The 22653-nt window shown below is 42.0% G+C and overlaps 1 protein-coding gene across 13 annotated transcripts in view; it reads right to left on the reverse strand.

Annotated features, from left to right (window-relative positions):
* Nucleotides 1-22653, reverse strand: part of RALGAPA2 (Ral GTPase activating protein catalytic subunit alpha 2) — a 336447-nt gene that overhangs the window by 123041 nt on the left and 190753 nt on the right. For all 13 annotated transcript variants that reach the window (XM_032419573.1, XM_032419574.1, XM_032419572.1 and 10 more), the window contains 7 exons: nucleotides 18732-18860; nucleotides 17832-17890; nucleotides 12409-12517; nucleotides 6206-6316; nucleotides 4492-4560; nucleotides 4071-4208; nucleotides 1684-1867 (listed from right to left, as the gene is read on the reverse strand). In XM_032419573.1, the coding sequence (XP_032275464.1) occupies nucleotides 1684-1867; nucleotides 4071-4208; nucleotides 4492-4560; nucleotides 6206-6316; nucleotides 12409-12517; nucleotides 17832-17890; nucleotides 18732-18860 (799 nt within the window). The remainder of the gene's footprint in view (nucleotides 1-1683; nucleotides 1868-4070; nucleotides 4209-4491; nucleotides 4561-6205; nucleotides 6317-12408; nucleotides 12518-17831; nucleotides 17891-18731; nucleotides 18861-22653) is intronic.

Below are 22653 nucleotides of genomic sequence, written 5' to 3' on the forward strand. Positions count from 1 at the left end.
CTTTAATTTTCCACTCATTCTTAAGAGGGTGTACCTACTCAGCAAGAGTGTCTGTGCATGCCAATATATTTTTAAGCTGCTTTGCTTTTTTATTTAAAGTGTTAGTGAATTTTAAAACTCCTTTGCCTCTTAAGTACAAACAATTATTTTTAGTACCACAGAACTATGTTAGGACAAGCTTGTATAAGGTCTGAGGTCTTCTATAAAACTTTTCTGGACTGGACGATTCCAGAGCCTTTGCCAATGACTGGTGCTCCCACTCCCGTCCTCTTCATCGTCACCTCACCTGTCCTCTTCCTCTCGGCCTAAACCATACTCCAGACTCTGCAGTCTTGCAAGCATAGCTCTGGACTCTGTGCCCTCACCTGGTTACTGTCCCTCCTTTGCCCACCAAAGGACCTACAAGAAGAATGTCTTGGGGGTCTGAACAGTCATCCCCAAATCTCCTGCTCAGGCTTTCTGGCTACAGACTAACCTCCATGACCAAAGTACTCAGCAAAACTCACCACCAAATGCTTAGCTGGGAAACAAAACAGCTCCTGTTTTGGCCCCACTCTCCATGATGTTTTTGAAGCACCTAGCACTGTTGATTTTTCTTGGCTCCTTTTTCCCTTTCTTCCCTCGACTTCTCAGAACTGACTCTTTCTGGGTTCTTTTTCCATTTCCCTGACTTTGCTTTCCTGGTGACATTCCCTCATTCCTTTTTCTTTAACGTGTTTTTACTCTCAAGGTTCCACCCTTGGGCCTAGGTTTTAACTTGCTAAGTCTAGCATTTTCATGGATGATCCAACACCCCACACCCACATTTTTTTTTAACTTTTGAGACAATAGAAGATTCACATGCACTTGTAAGAAATAATACAGACAGATCCCAAATATCCTTCATCCCCCTGGTAATATCTTACATAGCATAGCTTTAGTACAGTATCACAATCAGGAAATTTTGATTGGTATCTTGATATGATATGGTACATTTGATATGATTCATCAATATTCAGAGTTTACTCGTTTCACATGCACTGTGTGTGTGTGTGTGTTTGGTTCTATGCAATTATTTCATATGTACAGGTGATATACCTACCTTTGGACTCACATTTCAAGGCCCAGAGATAGGCTCTTATCCTTTCAGGAAGAAGGGAGGTTGAGGAAGACATACAGCAGTTCCTAATCCTGACGATACCCATATATTCTAAAACGGACCCTCTGCCATCAGCAGAGTGATCCTCAAACTGTGGCATGTAAATCCCCACCTCTCTATAATGCTCTCCTAGTCTGCAACCCTCCACGAGATCCTTTCAAAGTCTGCCCATCCTTCTAAGTCTGGCTTAGGTCCTTGCCCACGGGAAGCCCCCATGGTGCTACTGGTCCACAAATGAGTCCTCTTGCATTAATCCTGTCTCTCCAGTTACACGTAAAGTTCCTCTAGGATAGAAATGAGCCTTTTTCTGTGGGTCTCACAGGTCTGAAAAATACAGGTCCTCAATACAAAATTCAGCTAAGATAGGAAAAGAGAGAGGAAGTGAAGAAACGAGAAAAAAAGAAACAAGGAAGGCAGAATTTGCTATCACAGAAGAGTCTAGAAACCAGAAACTAGATTTTTAAAAATAATATAGCAAGCATGGGCAAAAGGCTACAATCTTTCCTTTTCCTGCCCATGAGAATTAATATTCTGAAGAATCTCACCCTCTTCAACTGTGAGCAGGTTGCCCAAATCTGCTGATGAATGATACTGGACTGGCTCCGAATTCTTCACATTTGCCAGTGGCAGGAAAGGATCGTAATCCGGGGAGGACAGGTCGGCCAGGGTCAGTGTGTAGTGACTCTGTTGGGTGTATGTGCTTGAGCCACAAACACAGCAGTGCAGAACCTGTGAAAAACAGAAGGGAATGTGTGCTGTGGATGCGACGAACCTCCTGTCTCCTGACAATCTGCCAAACCACAACACTTAGGAGGTAGGTAATACTTGAAGACATAGAATCCCTTCCATTCTAAAACATCTTCTTGCTATTTGCAAGTTTATTTTGCTCCTTTTACATCAATGCCAATAAATATATTCTCAAGACAAAAGGAAAGTGAAAGTTAAAAAGTGCTTATTTTGCCATAAGTCCTGCTGTGGTCCACCAGAATGTTCACAGATATTCTTTTTACGGTCCCAAACTCTACTACCCAAATGTCCATCAACAGTACAACAGATATAAATCATGGCATACTCTCATTGTGTATTACCAAATAGCAACAAGTGAAAAATCTGCAACTATTCACAAGAGTATGAATGAATCCTTCAGAAATAATGCTGAGTGAAGGACGCCAAGCACAGAAGCACATACTGCATAATTCCAGCTATACAAAGTACAAAAAAAATCTACACTGTTAGACAGGCTAGCGGTTACCCTAGGTGTGTGCATGGAGATAGTGACTAGTATGGAGGCATGATGGGGGCTTCTGGGATACCAAGGCTATTCAGTTTCTCCAGCTGGGATCTGTTTTCACAGGTGTGATCATTTTGTGAAAATTCATCAAGCTCTCACTTATGACTGAAGCACTTTTCCGGATGCATATTATACTTAATAAAAAGTTTCCTTTAAAGATACAATAATGTTATTCAATAAATTTGTGAATCATGTTAACTAGGAGGTGACTCTTTTATTGGTAAAACAATTTTAAGAGAAATCTTTTAAGAAAAGAAATATCAGAAAAGAGATAAATTTAAATGACTGTGGCTACTTTACCTCGTCAAGTCAGGCCTCAAATAGGTTTTATAAGCCACAAAGATGACAGAAGTATCTAATGAATCCTAACAGTTATTAAAATTTTTGACCACTAAAGAAACCATTTAAAAATACACAATACTTTTTAGTAGAATTTCAACCATGTTAAGTGTCTTTTTCCCTTGTATCCGATACATTTTAAAACAAGGCAACACAGTAATAAGTTAATGATCTGGAATTTTTTTTTTTTTTAAAGGTTATTAGTAGGGGCCCCTGGGTGGCTCAGTTGGTTAAGCACCTGCTTTCGGCTCAGGTCATGATCTTAGGGTCCTGGGATCGAGCCCCGCATCGGGCTCCCTACTCAGTGGGGAGCCTGCTTCTCCCTCTGCCTCTGCTGTTCCCCCTGCTTGTGTTCTCTTGCTCACTCTCTCTCTCTCAAATAAATGAAATCTTTAAAAAAAAAAAATGTTATTAGTAAAGGTTTGTTACTAAAAAAATAAACAAAATTGTCTCTACTTAGTAGTAATTATTCAATGGATACACAAGTGCTAAATTCGTAAATAAAGCTTTCACAGGAGGGACTGTAAAGCAAATATAGGATAATACAGAGTCCAGAGCAAACACCATACCTACGTATCAGTAGGGGGTGAAATTCAAGTATTTTGAGTATGATAAAAATGATGAGACTAAATACTTTCATGTTATATATTTCCTTAATTAACTTATTTCTTAAGATCTTGGGGTGCCTAGGTGGCTCAGTCGGTTAAGCATCGGCTCAGGTCATGAGCTCAGGGTCCTGGGATGGAAACCTGAGTCGGGCTCCCTGCTCAGTGGAGAGTCTGCTTCTTCCTCGCCTCCCTGCTTGTGCTCTCTCTTGCTATCTCTATCTCTTTCTCTCAAATAAATAAATAAAATCTTAAAAAAATTTATTTCTTAAGATCTTTTAAACAAAGAGACTACTGAGACCTTTATACTTTTTCTTCCTTTGATAAGCAGATTTTTGTCAAACTATGGCTATAAATATTCCTTCAATATAAACAGTTCTTTTTAAAATTAAGTAGAGACAGACCATGTTACATGAAAATTTTGGGGGGGTGGTTTCTGGTCAAATTGTAGTTGTTTAAAGATGGAAGTCATGTGAAAATGCAGGCTTCTTTCACTTGGTAACCATTGCTTCTCTACCATAATATCTGCTCTGTTTTCACTACTTAAATTATTCATTTCTTTTAAAATGCTTCAGCCCCTTAGTATATGCTTTTCAAAAGAGCACAAATAAATAAGTAAATGTGTAAAACATATTTTGGTAATTCTCTGATGCTTAAGTCTATACTATATGCCCCTGAGGCCCAAATGGAGACTCACCCTATAGATATAGTCCAGCAAAGGGGCTCTGGATGAGTGCTGCCCCTCCAGGGCCGCCGTGGACACTGGGCGGAGAAGGGTGCTCACTGGCAATGCCATGCACCAGTCCAAGAGGCAGAGTAGCAAGGACACAATAAACTGGAAGAGGAGACAGGCCCAGTAACATAAACTGCAATCTTTCAAACTTCACTACATGTAATAGCAAACAACAGAACTGTCCCTGCACAATAATAATTATTCAGTGGACACACAAATGCAAAAGAAATAAATGAATAAATGGAAGTTTTCACAGGGGAGACTGTTAGGACCAATACAGAAGAATACTATAAAGGATATCCCTACATAGAAAATTATTTATCATTTTGTCTTACATAAAAAAAAAAACAAACTCTGGAAAAAACTTAGCTGATGTGCCACCTACCTTTTTATCTGTTTCCACTGAGGAGTACTCTGCACTTGGTAAAAGAAAAGCAATTGTGGCCACAAGGATCTGCATAAAATACAAATCCCCAATGAAACAGACCATAGCAATAGTTTGGGAAACCATATGATAAGAGTCCCAAGATGGCCTTGCACTAAACCCAGCTTGGTGCCAACTCGCTAGAGAAAGGTGACAAAAAGCAGAGAGCCACTTTAGAGCTCTCTGCGGTCCTGAAAATCAGGAGAAAGTGATAGAGCCATGCCCAGTCTCCACTCTACTGGTGCTGAAACTGGGGGCCCCAGAGGAAGGAACATTTCTCTCTGTGGTCACACAATTCCCATCATCATCCTCTACACTTTATACAATGAAAGTAAAAAATATTTTCAAAAATAACTATGAAAATGCTCCCATTTGATTTTCTTATAAACCATTCAGGTCTCCATCTGTTGTCCTGGTGTAAAAGCACCCCTTGCATTCTCAAAGGTATTCCTCTTTCGATGATAAACTATAACTGATCTTTGAACAACCCAGGGATTAGGGGTGTTGACCCCCCTGACTTCCCTCAAATTTAAATACTAATAGCCTACTACTGGCTGGAAGCCTCATCAATAACATAAACAGTTGATCAACACATATTTTATATGTTAGTTGTATACTATGCTATATTCTTACAATAAAGTAAGCTAGAGAAAAGAAAATGTTAAGAAAATCATAAGGAAGAGAAAATACATTTACAGTCCTCTACTGTATTTATCCAAAAAATCCACATACAAATGGACTTATGCAGTTCAAACCCGTGTTGTTCAAGGGTCAACTGTACACAGTTGCCCTAAAACACAACTTTACAAATTGCAGCATCTGATATTCCTGTGTCCAGAGCTCTGTTCCACTCTAGGTCACCTAGAGAACTAAGTGATCTCACTGGTGAAATCCGTCTAGGGCTGAGAGAAAATAAATCAGTATCACTTCCTCTCTCCCGGTAATACCACACAGAGATAAGTCAAATTTCCTTGAAGAGTTACCACTGGATGTGTAAAGAACAGGGCATGTTTCAAAAAGTGTAGCTTTCAAAACTGTCAGGGATGGATGTGCCTTATATGCAGGCACCTACAGGGGGGAGGGTACCCGCCTCTGTACAGGCAAGCACCCTCAGATGGAACTGACCTCCAGCATATCATCACTGGGATGATTCTTCCTGTTCCTTCTGTCCTTCTCTCCCACCAACTACCCTCCCCACCCCCTCCCCCCAAGGGTATTACAGTAGTAATCACATTACAGCTGGGTAATCACGCTATGGCAGAAAGCGTGGTCCGGGGCTTCAGTCTGGGAAAGACTCCTGTTTCATACAACAGTCCCCCCCACTCCCCGCCCCTACATGGAGGGCATCATAACCAGCTGCCTACTCCTTGTTGGCACCATCCAAATTACTCTCGATGAATGAAGCCCAATCTACAAAAGGTCTCTTTGTTGTGGTCGTGTCTGCCTTTCAAACTCCCCAAGTGTGAGACTCTGCCCTGAACACTGGTGGCTTCTTTACGTAGTGCCTGAAATCACAGCTGAGAAGGGCCAGTGCTACTTACTCTTAAAACGAATGACTCATATGGCAATGTAATAGACAGTTCTCTAACAATTATTTGAGTATCTGTAATTCATTAAATACCGCATAGAGTAAGAGGGAAATGCTTATGTTTTAGCATTACAGGAAAAGACTTACTTCTGCAATTTTCCGAGGCAGAGAGGTTTCAAACATCTGAAGCTTTTCCCAGTAGGAAACCAGCAACTGAAGAACATCACAGGCCACCTGAGCCACGATTTTGTTAGAAAACTATAAAAGGAAACAAAACCCCAAACGAAAGGACTGAACTTAACACGTACATTTGTCCTGAGGAAGAAAAGAACAGGCATTTCTTTCCAGCGATATTTAGGGATACATTTTCTTGTTTGGCATTCAATTTTTGAAAAATGTGTCCTGGTACCAGATAGTTTGTATATGATCGCCATCCTGTAACTGCCTCTTGTCCAGACTAGCTGTATTAATTTATGTAATGTTCTGCAGAAACAAGTAGCTGTTGTTCAGTCATAGAAAAATTAAAACCATAATTTCAGATGCCTCATGCAGATCGCACAAATCATAGTTTTGACAATTAGAGGAAATTAAAATGTAGTCCATTACTGAGTATTCCCTATGTGCTGGACATTTTACAAGAATTTTCCTCATTTTCACAGTGATAAATCTTCATTAGCAGCTCTGCAAGGTAGACGTGATCTTCACTTCACACCTGGAGAAACAGGGACTGAGCAAGTGACTTTCTATCTTCTAAAATTAAACTGAACCTGCATGTGTAATGTACTAAGAAATGTGAAACTTTGGCGACTGCAAGAACATAATTCATATGTTCTGGTGTATCCAATTACTTTGAGTATGTTTTTGGAGTCTGGTGTGTGTCCAAGGTCCTCTGGATGCTCCCATTTCTTGTGAGATGGCATATCAATGGGGAGGGATGGTGCCTACAAGGTCCACTGGCTGGGGTGGATGAAACAGATGAAGGTACCCTGTACCTCTCTCCCTGGCCAGAACCTGGGACTACTCTGCTATCCACACCTCATTATCTACAGAAGAAAGGTTTGTCACCGATTTTGGGCCCCTGTCCAGGGAAACCTCTGGATATGTAGTTTAGTTATTTCCACTCCAGGAGCTCCAAGTCCCATCAAGCAGATACCAATTGACCTTAGGACCACATAGACACAGAAAAGTCAACATTGAGCATCTCAGTGTAAATGCACAGGACAAAGAAGTTAAGGCAAAGGGGATTCATTTGAATTCTATAGGATAAACACTTCCTGACTGCCCCTTCCTGATAGGCACAAAGTACACCCAGGGCAAGAGCATCTGTGCTCAAGGAGCTCTTCAGAGCCTGGCCTCTAAGCCTCAGATGACCTGATGCTCATAGACTTCTTTCAATCCCTCAAATACTGGCTTGCTTCTGCCCCAGGGCCTTTGCACTTGCTCCCTGCTTTGCCTGGGACACTCATTCCCCAGGTCTGCATGTTGCTGGCACTGTCACATCTTTCAGATCATGGCACTAAATGTCTCCTCCCTGAGGCCACCATGCCCATTTGAAGGAGTGGCAGCCCACCTGCTCCAGCTCTTCAGCTTCATCCTGTTTCCCTCTTATAGTTCCCTTATGGCATTAAGGGCTATCAAGCTGATCTTCTGTATTTGTCTGCCTATTCTTTCATGTGTTTAATTTTTCCACATCTTGTTCACCATGATATTCTTAATGCCTTGCACAGCCCCCCGAGGAGTAGCACATGGTGAGTCTGAGGTGAAGATGGAACTGAGGGAGTGAAGAACATGAGTGTGTTTCTGCTGCATCACAGTGGTCAAGTCATGGGGTGGAAACAGAAGGCTGGCATGGCTCTTACATCTGGAATGTGGAAGCACACAAGACGATGACAAGGAAATGAGAGGTCTGGTAGACCAGACAACAAGCCTCTGGGCAGAGGGGTAAGGTGTGAGAGAGGGGGCAGACAGCAGAGAGGACGTGTTGTGGGGGGGAAGGAGAGCTGAGCTTAGCCTGGAAGAATGCAGAGGGAGAGTGTCTCCGTGCACCAGGGCCCTGTGGCAGGCCAGGCTGGGCTGGACGGCTGCAAGTGGGGTGGTATTAGTCCCACATGAATGCTGGGGGGGGCGGAATAAATCACTCACTCACTCACTCACTCAGGACATATTCATGGAATAAGGACAATGTGCCAGCACTGATGGTGACACATGGTAGCTGCACTTGTGGTAGGCATGGCAGAAGGGATAGGTTGTTGAATCACTTTGTGTTGTACACCTGAAACTAACATCACATTGTGTGTCAGCTATACTCAAATAATAATAAAAAAAGTAATCAACCCCACTCCCCCAAAAAACCATATGGGGAAAAGAATTCTGGGAAATGCTGTCCAGGCTCAGCTAAACTGACAAGTACTAAGGCCCCAGCTCCCCCCGCTGCCCCGACACCGCACTCCGCCCCATGTACCAACATCTTGCTCTTCAAACATATGCCAGTTCATGGGCGCCTCAGAGCCTTGGTCCTTGGTGCTCCTTCTGCCTGGAGTGCCCCTTTCCCAGACACTGCTAGCTCCTTCTCACTATTCCTTTCTGCACTCACACGCCACCTTCTTCCCACTAGAGAGGGTCTCTTGCTCCCGGATGCTCTCTAAGGGTGTAGTTGCTTGGCCAGTGTCAATTACCCCCTCTCTCTTTAACTAATAGTAGATCTTTTTCCAGGTGCAAGTCCCCTCTCCCAGTTCCAGGAATGTGCCCTAACTGGCTGCAATAAATGAGAAGATTTTATTCCCAGCCTCAGTCACTGGCACAGGGATGAGGGAGAAACCTCAGCTAATGCATCTCAGTAGCCCTTACTAGAATGCTGTGAAGAAAATCCTGCTGAACCCAAACAAGGACATGCAGGACCCTGACTCCTACTGGCAGACATCCTCCAACCCTGTGGGCATCCCACCCTAAGATGAAGCCATCTCTGTGTACTACAGAGCAGAAGAGTCAGACAATTAGGTCAGTGTTGACGCTGTTAATCTCCTGGATCAACCAACCTCACTCTTCCATACCCATGTATTTTCCAGCAATATGAACGAATATACTCCCATGCTGTTTAAGCCAAAAAAGAAAAGCAAAGCATAGGGCACAAGATGAACAGGGCAGATATAGTCCCTACTCTGAAAGACTAACAATCTTGGCAACAGCCAGGGACCTGTTTGTGTATGTCCCTGAATGCCATTCTAAGTATTCTAGTCTGTGGGTGGCTTGGTCAGGCCTTGTGCAGACAGATGCCTGTGGTGGCAGTCTGGAGGACAGATCTGTGGGGGCCAGACTAGGGCCATGTAGTTGGAGGGCACCACCTGGAGGCTCAGGTATTGGCAGAGGGAGCCAGCCCGGGTGAGAGATGGCCCTAGGGCAGCAGGACTCTATGACTGAAGATGGTGGTGGGATAAGGAGGAGGAGACAGTTAATGATGGGGTAAGAGAAGGAGCAACAGGTGAGGCTGAGGGTAGGGGCTCAGGCTGGGCTGCCTGGGAGGCACGGTTGGCAGCTCACATGAGCCAGAGCCAAAGGTGACACTCTAGTGCCCTTGGCCCACATCCTGGATGGGACACCTAAGTAATTACAGCTCAGGCTTAGAACACTCCCCTGCCATCCCTGCTGCCCACAACACTACCCCACCAGACACAACTAGCTGGGTGGAAATCTCCAGGTGCCTATGCAGTGCACTGCTCTTGTTTACTGCTGAGGCTGCTGGCTGGTTTTCATTGATGCCCCCTGGGGAGCATTTCCAAGCCTTGTCTGACCATGCCCTTCCCACATCAGAGGGAACACCCAAGTCAACCTTGTCAAGTGTTCCTGAAGGGCAGGGTCACAGCAAAGCGGTGCCCAGAGCCATGTGGAATCCATAAGGCAGGAAGCCCTTCCAGGGCTCATGCTCCCTGTGCTGCTGGGGCTGGGCCTCCTCCCAGCAGAGCCCTGAGCCTCCCTGAGGCCCCTCTTCTTAGAGTTGTTCCCTGTGGTAACTCTCCCTGCTAGGCCCTCAGTTCTTTGAGATTTATGTGCCACCTCCTTCAGTAAAAGTACCAACTGGCACAGGAACACAGACATCAGAGGGAGTCAGGCAGGGAGCTGTCCCAGGAATTACATCCATGAGTTTTCCTCTGCTATTCCTAATGGTTAAAGGGAGGCTGATTTGGCTGACCTTGGCCCTCTGATTTCTTTGCAATTCAAGCTGGAGTGAGTTCCTTGGCCTTCTTCAGTTGCCTTCTCTCTTACTTCTAAAATGGGGGGAGCCAGAGCACCTACAGGGGCGGGGGGCTTCCATGGGACAGTCCTTGCACTGTGTTGGGATGCCCCTGACAGAGTCCAGGCTCCATGCATTCTTTTTCTGGTGCGTTATGTTTTTCCTCATCATTATAGAAAAAGTAAAGAAATTTTTGAAAATGTGGAAAACTACAACGACAAAATGTAAGCCCTCATATCCTTCTAATTTTGTTATCAATTTCCATCTCTCTTCTGTACAACATAGAACCACATAGGGTAGAAGGATAGTTATATAGGTATTTCCACATATCTCCTTCATTCTCAGACACCACTGAATTATTAACAGCTTTTCCAGGAAAGGGGTAGAGGTGGGGAAGCCACACTACACTCAACATTTGAAAAACAGATTTTAGAATTGAGAAAATAGGATACTAAAAAAATTAGACTCTGCATAGATATACAATTGCTATCCAACTTTTTTTTCAGTATAGTTACATGTGAATATTTCACCATGGCTTTTGCAGTTGTGCAAAAGCCCGGACAAGGGGTCAGGGTGTCCTGGGTTTGACCCTGGCCAACTCTTTACTTCACAGTCAGCTCATTTTCCACAACTGTGAAGCAGAGGTGGCAGTAACCCTTCACCTCATAGGGTGGTTCTAAGGATTAAAGGCAACCACAAAGGTCAGCGCCCTGCTCAGGCCAGAGGGAGCACTCCTAATTGATCCTGGTTCGATCAATTTTCCATTCCTCGTCACAGGGATCAGCAACAAGTGTTTCTCCAGCTCATGATAGAACCGGCACGCCCAGGTGTGGAGGAGGAGAGAACAGCAGGACGGGGTGACAGAGGCAGGTGGTCAGAGGGCATCAAGCTTGGCCAGGAAGGGGAGTGGGTGAGGAGGCTGCCATGAAATGAGGTTGAAAAGCAGGCAGGGGCTAGACCAGAGGGCTGGATGCCAAGCCATGGGCAGGGGATGCCCCCGGCTGGTTACCCTGTGGGCTGAATCACAAAGGGTGATACAGGGGCTGTCAATGGGCTGGTGATGACTGTCCCAGTGTCAGCCACAGTGGCGGTTACTACTATAGCAGCACATGACAGGCAGTAAAGAAGGGCAGGCCTGAGCCTGGGCGCTGGTATCAGACAGTTCAGGATTTGAACTTTGGCTTGGCCAGGCTCCAGAGCCTGGAATGAGCTCCTTAGCTCTCCTGCACCTCAGTTCCTCCCTGTAAAATGGGACAACTGTCTCACAGCTGAGAACTTCCACAAACTCCCAGCACAGTGCCTGGCAGGGACTGGGCACTCACTGGTTCTGGGGGTATAATGACAGCAGTGCTAATTATTACCACCATTTGTAAGCAGGAGCCAGAAAAGGACCTGGCAGGATTTTGGCTCTGATTTAGGAAGTGGCCTAAGAGTATGTACAAAGGTTTTGTTTTTCACGTTACACAGATCTGCTCTTGGGGCCATCGCTTATCCCTGCATGGCTATGGGCTCATGACCTGATTCCTCTGGGCCTTGCTTTCCTCTGGTGTGACATAGGGATGGTACTATCTACCTTGCAGAGCTGCTGTTGTGAAGGTTATAGAGACTCTACCATGAACCCAGCCCAGCGTGACTGCCCAGTGAATGGCAGCTCTTCTTTTCATTAACAAAGCAAAGGAAGAAAGCCATCCTAAAAGTGCCGAGACCCAGTCAGACAGTGAGCACTCAGGACCGCTAACCAGGAGCTGTCAGGTCTCTCCCAGTTCCACTGAAGAGGCCAGGGCATGAAATCCCAGCTTCCTGTCACTATTACCAGCAGATGACAGTTGTGCTGCTTGCCACAGGGAGTGCCCAGCTACCAGAGGAACCCTGCTCCGCCGCAGGGCTTGGTCCAGGAACATTCAGGCTATGGATGGCCAGGTTGCAGCCACCAGTGGGGAAGCAGCTGTTGGTGGCCTCTCTTGGGAGCCTCACAGAACGTTCAACATGGCTCTCAGAAAAACAATTTTTGATTCAAAATCTCTCACGTACAGGAAAATAACGATGGGCTAATTCAAACTAGAACTGGTTGACTATCTGGGATCCAGCTTACTGTCAAATACACATCACGGATCGGTAATACCTTCAAAGTGACGCCTATCACATTGACGGCCTCTTTCAGCTGAGGATGGCTTGTACACTGTGCCAGTTCTTCGCATATCCAGACCCCGAGGGAGCAAATGGCAATGCATCTTTTGAAAAAGAAGGAAAAGGAGGGAAACTCTCAAAAAATTTAATATATTTTCTTGGTATTTTCAAGTGACAAAGTATTTTAAATCTTTTTTACAAAGTGGCCAAAATTATAGATATGTTAACAGAATGTCTTCCTGAGGAAAAAGATAAGGTACCCTCAATAGTTCAGTTTTCAGGACAAATAGAAATAGTGATATTGGTTAGTAATTAAATATTTAATGAAATAAGTGGTCTATATCCTGTTCATAGTCACAGAGCACAAATCAGCTATTTTTGCTGACACTTTAAATTACGTTGTATTGCTTCAAGAGAGTTTTGAGGAAGAATCAAAAACATGAATCTTAGAAAATGGTTGGAAATTGAGTTTGTAATTGTTTTTCTTACAATTAAATATACAACACCTACTACGAACAGAAGACAAACCCCACATTTCATTGTAAAAAATACTGGAATACAACTTTCAGAATCAGCTGCACTGTTACTGCTTTTAAACAATGTGTTAGGACAAAGCCTTCTTCAAGTTGCACAGTCCTGTAAAAATTACCTTTTTCAATTATAAATCAATTTTAAGTGGTGATTATCTTTGAAATTGATATATTCTAATCTTTTGCAATGATCAAAAAATCATATTCCTGTTAATCTTTTCTGAATGCCCAGGTATAAAATTAAAATACTTGCTCCCAAACCTACTCACTTTCAGAACAAAAGGGGTTTTCAAGCCACTACTCGGAACCAGACATTAGCTGTGTATGTATATGTTGTTCTTTGTAAGAAGAGGTCACAGTGCCAGTGCCAATTAAACTGAACATACTGCTCAGCTCTCCACAGTGCAAGTTCTTTGTATTCAGTATAATCCAGCTATTAAAATAAATATATTTTGAGGTTTTTAAAACCACCATGTTTCACTGGATTCTCACCTCTTTAAATTAGGATAGATAAAGTGCTTCAGAACACATTTATTAAAAGCTCTTTGGAGACTATGTGACCTTCTGCCAAAATGCACTCAGGATAAGCATGCAGCCCAGTTTATAAGGTGTGCCTGGTCTTCCTGGATTCTCCAACGCCAGCATTATACAGCAGTTCCACACAGTTCAAGCCCTCAGCTTTCCTTACTGTATAGAACTGTCTCCTCTTGCCTGATTTCTATACTGATTCTCAGTCCAGAAACTGCACTCTCTGTCATGTATTCTATTTGCCTCTTTATCTTGCCCCAGCTTAACTCAGACTCTGATTGTTCAACCCACTAAAATCTATCTAACTTGGAATTATACCCCAAATCATATTTTTACCACTTTAAGAGCCTCTCTTCCTTTGCAGGCTTGCATGTCTCTCTCTCTCTCTCTCTCTCTCTGTGTATTAATACACACACTTTTTTTTTTTTTTTTTTTTACAACCCATTAACCTATCTGTTAAATGTAATTCATTAAGAGCAAAGATCTCTCATTTCTTAGGAACACCTGCATTACTCTGTAACTATTAGCCTTGCACAGCAGAGAACATTTGTGACCCATAAAATGGTTTCATAATGTGAACTACTCTCACCTGCCTCGAGTTTTAAAGCCACACTAGCTTATCGCAGCTCTTCAATGCTATTTTCTCTCTTTGAAATTTATCATTTAGCATTCCCATTTAGCATCTTCCTATTCTGGTACTCTCAGGTATTCCTTTTGGCTTTGAGTTTCTGTCAGTTAAGTTCCCTGTATCCCAAATGTGTCCTTTGTGATCCCAAATGGGTTCTATCTCTCAAGACTTTTTTTTAAGCTAATGGCAGGACCACCTTCACCCTCCTTTGTATGCCAACCCACTCTCTGGAGACTGTTTGCTACTCTGCCATCTCACACCACTCCAGTGTATGTAACAGAAACTTACTATTTTTTCTTAACTTTTCTACATTATCACTCGTAATTTTAACTATCTTCTCTCATAATTATCCTCCATTTATTTGAAATCTTGGTCATATTTCTGCTTATCTGCACTTGCATGATCTCAATTTCATTGTCTAACTCCATGTTTTATACACAGCTGATAAAGACAGAGCATACCATACACATTTCTATTCCATTTTTCACTCCACAGAAATTTGGCTTTCTACAGTAAAGAAAAAAGGGAGGGGGGAAGGTATTGCCAAGACATGTTAAAGGTTTGAATGTGACAGGTAAGTGAAAAGGAGCAATCAAGGATTTTCCCCAAGTTCCTGGGTTAAAAATCTGGGTAGATGATGGTGGTGCCCTTTACTGAGATGGAGTCTGAGGGATGGTCAGGAGACAAAGGTTCAGCTGTGGTTGTGTCAATTTTGTATGTGTTAAGATATCCAAGCTGAGATATAAAGTAGAAAGCTTAATACATAAGCCTGAATATATAGGGGGCTCACAGAAGAGGCCAGGCAAATAAATTCAGTATCATCAGTATCATAAATTCAGTGGTATTTAAAGTCTGGTTAGCATGAATAAGAGCACCTAGGAGAGTCAGAGAGAGAGAAGAGGACCAGCCCTAAACCTCGAGTCACTCTAACACTCAGAGGTTATGTGGAGGAGAGAAACAGAACAGGAGCAGCCGCGGTGACAAAGGAATAAAATCAGAAGATTATATTCTAAGGAACTGGCATTGTTCAGGAAAAGGGTAAAGGCAGACTAATTCAGAATTAGTAAGACAAGTATGCACAAAAATTTCTAAGGCAAATTCTAAAAAATCTGAGAGTCTATGACTTCTGCAAAAATACAGGTAATAAATGGAATGTGGAAAAAATCATCTGAATCAAAGAAAGGAAGGAAGAAAAGGAGAGGGGAAGAATGAAGGCAAGAATAGGGACAAAATGAGAGAATATTGATAAGGACAAATAACAAAATATAAAGGCAAATGAAAGAAATACAGCCAAATATGTCAGTAACTACAGTAAATGTAAATGAACTAAAGATTCAATTAAAAGATCAAGATCAGACAGGATAAATATATAAAATAAAGAATGTACAATTTTTGCAAAGACATTTAAAGAGAAGTATATAGAAAGGTTAAATTTAAAAGGATGGAAAATATTATTTACAAATATCTGAATCAATATGAGACAAGTGGTTTTTAAGAGAAAAAAAATCCTTAGAGGTAAATAGGGTCACTACATAAATTAAGAGATATGATTCTCTATAGAGATTTGATAATTCTATAGTTCTATACAGCTAATAATATAGCTTCAAAATATATAAACAAAGATTGACAGATATACAAGGAAAAATAGATAAATGCACCATAACAGTGGGAGATTTTAACCAATTTTTCTCAGTAAATGATTAAGATGGTAAATAAATTAGAAAGGATGTAAAATATTTGAAACACATGATTAAAAAATTAATCAAATGTACACATCTAGAGCAGTACACCCAACTACTGAAGAAATGGTATATACATGCTTTTCAAGCCTACCCAGGGCATTTGCAAAAACTGACTATCTACTGGGCCATAGAGCAAATCTCAACAATTTCAAAGACTGTTACTTGGCAGACAACATATTGGATCTGTGATGCCTTTAAGACATCAGCAGCAAAAAGATAAATAAAAACAATTATATGTTTAGAAATTAAATATATTTCTAAATAAATCATGACTCAGTGAAGGAATCATAACGGAAACAGGAAAAAATCTGTAGTGGAAAAATATTACATATCAAACGTACAGAACTCAGATGATGTAGCATCTAGAAATAAATATACGAACTTAAATGTTGACATTTGTAAAGAAGAAAAGCTGAATTAGTACGCTGAGTTAGTATACTGTTATATTACTATATCAGAATAAATATGCTGATAAAAAGAAAAGGAATGACAGAATATGAAGAAAGAAAGAAAAAAGAGCAGAAAGTAGAAAATATAAACAAATTAGAATAAAGAGGCTGAACAAAGACAAAAGTATGTTCTTTGAAAAGACTAACAAAGTTGACAAATCTTTGGCAAGACTAGTGACAAAAATCAGAGAATATATAATAGGGTCAGGGATTAAGAAGTGCATAAAACTCTTGGAGTGAAAGAGACACAAGATAGCCAGCGTACTTCAAAACTCAGATGGAATGGACAAATTTCTACACAAGTTTAGTTTATCTAAGCTGTAAACAAAAAAAAAAAAAGAAAAGAAAACCTTAATATTCCTAAAATCATGGAAGAAAATAAGTCAATGGTTAACCCTCTCATAAATAAATGACTAGACCTAGATAGTTTTACCATCGAGGTCTAAATCCTAAATACGCAGGAGCATGAACTCTAATGTTATAAAAATTCTTGCTGACTACAGAGAATGAAACAATACTTCAGTCATTCTGTGATAGTATCTAACCCTGGAATCAAGCCTGATAAGAACAGGATGGGGAAAGAAAATTATAGGCCATAAATATAAATGCAACTTTCCTGAACAAAATGTTAGTCGAATCAGACATGGTACTGTATAAACCAAGGTGAGTTCATCCCCAAATTCAAGGTTACTCTAATATGAACAAATTGATAATGAATTTATAGCTTCTGGTAATGGGAAACTAGAAAAGGTAGACTAAGCCATCCACTGAAGACCACTGAAGAAGGTAGTCAAAATACAAATCCCCCCTCCAAAAAAAAAACAAAAAAACCACAAAAGAACCCCCACAACCCAGAAACCCTTAAAAATCATCAAAGAGCTAATAAGGCAGTGATGGCTGGTAGGCTGCTAGAGAGAGAGCAGGGCATGAGCTGACTCCTTGGAGGCAGCCAGGAGGCTGAGCTGAGCTTATTAGCTTGGAGGCAGAGGATGAGAAACTGCTGTTCCCCTCCACCACTGCTCCCAGCTTTGGGCTTTACCTTGGAAGGACAGGTTGCAACTTTTCATTATACAGGTGGCTCAGAAAACCTCTATATTGGTAATAGACCGCTAGCAGCCTCAGATGCCTAGCAGAAGCAACCAAAATATTTCCAGACATTGCTAACTGTCTCCTGGGGTACAAAATCACCTCTGGTTGAGAATTACTAACCTATACATATACCATTTTTATAAGTTTTTGGTTTATCCTTCCATTTTCTTCTTCATTAAAAAAATAACAGGGAATACACGTATATATTCGTAATCTTGTTTATTCTCCTACAAAATGTAGCATGCTATAATCTTCTGTACCTTACTGTTTTCACTTAATAATGGCACACATTAAAAAAATTAAGTAAAGCATTTTCTTGACATAATTCTTACTATACCTTTTAGTGTGTGTACGAATAATGCGGAAGAGTGTTGTTTTTTTAACATTAACTGTTTACACATAAATTTGTATCTTAAAATCCTAAAATAATTTACCTTTTAGTCAACATTTACCTTGCACATTCATTTGGTTCCTCTGTGGCATTCTTCAGTAAAATATTTATGAGGTAATGCTAAAAACACAAAATTAAGTAAAATAAAAACTTTGTTTAGTAGTTGGTTTCCCACATGGTCTGACTGTGTTCCAGGCAGTCAGGAGCTACTGAAGGACCAGGGAGCTCTGGAGAGGCTCCCAACAGGGAGAACCTGGGGGGAAGGAAACACAGGGTTTTGGGGGAGCAGGCTGGTGGTTGTCTCAGCCAGGGCCTCCCTGGGCAAGTAAGCCAGCCTAGCAAAGCCATTGAGACTTCAGATAGGAAAAGCTCAGTTTTCTTTTACTTCAATTAGATTATATATTGTATGTTAAATTATATATTATAATTATGTACCATAATTAGATAGATTGATTCTGAGATCTGAAAAACATTTTTGTTTGCCCCAAAGTCAGCTAAGGGGAGAACAAATGCTTACTTTTATTCTCTAAAGAATTAATAACTTGACATCTCAAATTATTAGTAGTATTTAATCAGGCTAACAATGGGACTGAATATTTGGCTAACTTTAATTATTTCTTATAAACTCATTTGATGCACTATGTGACACAATTAAACCTAAAATTATTACAAAGAATGATTCATTACATAATTACAATCCATAGGCATGATAAACAGGTCTAATAAAAAACACCCGAGGAGCCTATCAGTTATAACTGCCATATGCTCTGAGTCTAATATGTTTAATCCCCCTAAAAAAGCCTTCTGGAAAAAATAACAACAACAATAACTACTGAAAGATTTAAACAATAAAGCAGAACTTTCAGGGATAAGTAGATCAATGTATGATAATGGAAGAGAGGACCACATAGCTAGAATTATAAAATGCTAAACTTGAGATTCAATCAAACACATGCGGTACCTTGACATCTTCAGTTCCTGTGATGACTTTCTTGACTTCTGGCACAGACTGCAGTAAAGGGATGTCCCGGTAGGTATTTGGAAAGCAGACAAGAGAACCGAGAATGGTGAGAGCTTCTGAATGAGGTGTCTGCACACAAAAAAGTGAAAACACCTATTTTTCTTCTTCTAAGCCAGAAACTTTACATAAGCAACATGCTTTACTTTTTCATGATTTTGAGAGGGAATCTTTACAATTATTTTATCCTAGATTAGAAGTATCAAACTATGCCAGGTTATTTTTCTCCAGGTGAATGAATATTTAAGCAAGAGAGGTTTGCGTAAATGAAAAAGCAAATTTCCCAGGAATGTAAATTATCACTATACTTGTATAAAAAGCACTGTGAAAACTGGTCTTCAGATGCCTTCAGAGTCAGAAGAGCAAATGACTCAATCATGACTTTTACCTTTTATTTTTATTTTTTTTAGTCTTAATGTTCTTAACAAAGAAGGGTAAGTGATATCAACTTAATATTATTTTTGCTTGAAGACAGTTAAAAAAATTCATAAGGAAGAGGGGTTGGGGTTGAATTTCAGAAGGCAGAGAAAGAGAGCAGACACCATCTACCAAATTTCCTGTCTCATCAAGAATACTTCGCAAAATAACATGTAGTGTCTGATATCTAGTGAGATACAGAATCACTTATTTGTCCATTATTGGAATTAGGTATCTATTAAAGGAGACACTTCACTAGATTTCAATCTAGCCAACACTTACTAGCAGCTATGATTAGCCAAGAATGGGGCAGGCACCAGGATTACAAAGGTATGCCATTAGCCCACCTACCCACCTGTCCATCTACCCTTCTGTCTCTCTACTATTATCTAATAATTATAACAATAGCAGCTAACACTTACGGTGCTAGGCACTGTTCTAAATGCTGTCCAAGCATTTCCTCATGGAATACACTCAACAATCCAACGAAGTAGATACTATTATCATTTCCACATTACAAGTGAGGAAACTGAGGCTCAGAGAAATTAAGTGGCTTGTTAAGTGACAGACTCTGATTTGCACCGAGGCCATCTAACTCCAGGGTCCACACTGGGCCTATTTTGTTAAGCACTTGGGGGTATGAAATGAAAGTGAGTCTCCCTCCCCCAGAGAGATGGTGGTGTGGCATGTGGGGTGTGGGAGAAGAGGCAAATAGCAGTGATACAGCTATGAGAACCAGATAGCGGGGATATCATGGGAGCCCAGAACATTCATGTTTTATCTCACTTCGTTCTCATCAGCACACAGGTCCAAAGGACAATATAAAACACACAGATATTCTCTGGAACCCAAAATGTGGCAATGATTTGTTCTGCTCAGGACGGTTAGGGACACGAAGACAAACTGCTGCTAGAAGTCACATAGTGCTGCGGGGAGCCAACCAGGCCGGCAGAGTGAGGGAGTGAGGTGAGGGGCAAGAGGCCAGTGCAGGCAGTGGGAATAGAAAAGGCAGAAGACCCGGGGGCACCTGTGGACCTGTAAAAGGCCCAGGTGCACAGAGCCCAGAGGCCATGCGGGTGTGCTGCAGGGATTGGGGGAGCTCCAGGGGGCAGAGTCTGAGAAAAGCACTGGGGTTCCCAGGTAGCGACCCCCAAGCCACGTGGCACAGTGCCCGTCTCATTGCACCTGAGGAGTGGTGCCATCAGAACGGAGCAGGAGTGTGGGGTGGATGCTCTCAGGGAGAGCAGAGCGTCAGGTGCTCACTGAAGCCCAGGGCAGCTCTGACTGTAGCCATGGCCATGGCATCAGGCATGAAGTCGCTATATCTTTAATGGTTTATTTCATTTTTTTTAAATACAAAGACTTGAAACCACTGGGGCAAAATGAAAATGTTAAGACTTGCCAAAGTTGGTCAGTGAATACAGTTTCTTGTTATGTGACCTCTACCACACAAAGCCCTGTGGTCACCACCCAGGCCTTTCCTCACCTGACCCCTGGCCAGTGTAGGACGCAGGCTCCCTTGGGCCTGGGAACACTTTCACCATTTGGCCCTAAGGCGATCTGACAGTCTCATGGAATGGAATGCCTCATTTCCTCAGGATCCAAACTCTGTGACGCTGAGTGTGGTCCTGTGTCCTCTTCTCTCTCAGATCTATACTCACTCCCAAAGGATATCCAACCCATGATTTCAATGCCTCCTACGTGCTGGATTCCCCAACATTTCTCTCTATACCAGACTGCCTCCCCTGAAGTACCCCCTGAAGTCCAGGTTTGTATGTCGTGCCCCCTCAGGGGCCGAGAGGCATCTCACACTGACGAGCTCCACCTGACCAGAGTCCTGTCCTTCTACCCCACCTCCATCAGTCTGTCCCCTCATCTGCTGCCTTTCTTTTCCTTTATTTTTATGTTAAGGAGATCTTTAAATAAAAAGGGAGAAAGAGTGTTATGCCTAACTACCCAACACCTAGATTCAAGATTTTACCACTCTTGCCTCATCTGTATCTGTTTCATTTTTTTCATTTCAATATTTAAAATTCACTAAGAAGTTTCCACTTTCAATATTTTAAAGTGAATTCAAGACATTACGTCATTCCACCTCTGTGGTCCCTAGCATCCCTGCTTTGGGTTTTTTCTTCGCATACATCACTTTCTGATGTGTTATATAGTCATTTTGTGTTTGTAACCCCAATGAAGACAGGGTTATATGGTTTTCACCACTTCTCTACCCCAGTAGGTGCTCAAAAAGTATCTCAAGATAAGGGGTGGCTGCTGATGAACACCGATGGCCTTTCAGGTCTCTGCTTCAGCATCACTTCTCCCATGAAGACTTTTCTAATGTAGGTCTTCTTCCCCTCCACCTCTCACAAAGCAGAAAGAATTATTCCTCTGTTGCCATCCCTCTGGGGTCTGGATGTGATTCTACTGTGGCTGCTAGAAACTTATGCACAGATATTAACACTGAGTTTACCCAGCTGATTCCTTCAAGGTAGGGGCCCTGTCATACTCATCCAGGCCAGGTCCCAGCATGTAGTGGATCCACAGTAAATGTTTCTCAAACAGCCTTGCTTTGTCAGTCCTCTCTAATTGCTGCCCTTTATCCACCAATCTTGGTTTAGACTTCATTGATTCCTTTCCCTGAGTGGCCTTAATTATTGTGTCATGTGAGCCTGGCTTGAACTGTGGACTTTAATTTTTAAAGATTATTTTAAGATTTTATTTATTTACAAGGGGGGAGGGGCAGAGGTGGAGGGGCAGGGCCAAGCGGACTCCAGGCTGAGTGCAGAGTCTGATGTGGGGCTCAATTCCATGACCCTGAGATCATGACCTGAGCCAAAACCAAGAGTCGGACACTTAACCAACTGAGCTACCGAGGCGCCCCTGAGCTGTGGACTTTTAGATTGCATGCTAGACTATGTAATAATCAGATATAAAACATTAGAGCTTAAATAAAATAAGGAATTGTTACACAGCTTTATTCAATGAATATGGTAAATCTAAATAATTTTTTGGCCTAAGCACTGAGCCTGTGGTGAGTCCCAATTTCCACAGAGGAGAATGAGGCCTGTGTACCTAAGCATATTGTCTAGGGTAGAGAACCAGTTCAGTACAAGGCAACACTGGGATGGAAGCCAGGTCTGACCACACAGAGCTCCAGGGTCTAGCATGAGAAGGGGATTATAAGTAACACGCTATCTTATGTGCACACTATATCTGTTCCGTTGGTGATGGACATTTAGATTAGTTGTAGTTTTCGGCTACTACAAAGGACATTTACTGAGCACAAGCTCCTGCCTATCTCTTGGGGACCCGTGCATGTACATGTCTTTCCCCAGTTGCCTCAGTGGGGCAGATCTGCATAGCAGGGGTACTTCAAACTTGTAATTGACTTGTGTTAACCAAAAATTCTGAGTGAGTAGGTGTGCCCCATCCAAACACCTCTCACCTGTTC

Source organism: Phoca vitulina, unplaced genomic scaffold (assembly GCF_004348235.1).
Source record: "Phoca vitulina isolate PV1807 unplaced genomic scaffold, GSC_HSeal_1.0 scaffold22, whole genome shotgun sequence".
NCBI classification, from domain to species: Eukaryota; Metazoa; Chordata; class Mammalia; order Carnivora; family Phocidae; genus Phoca; species Phoca vitulina.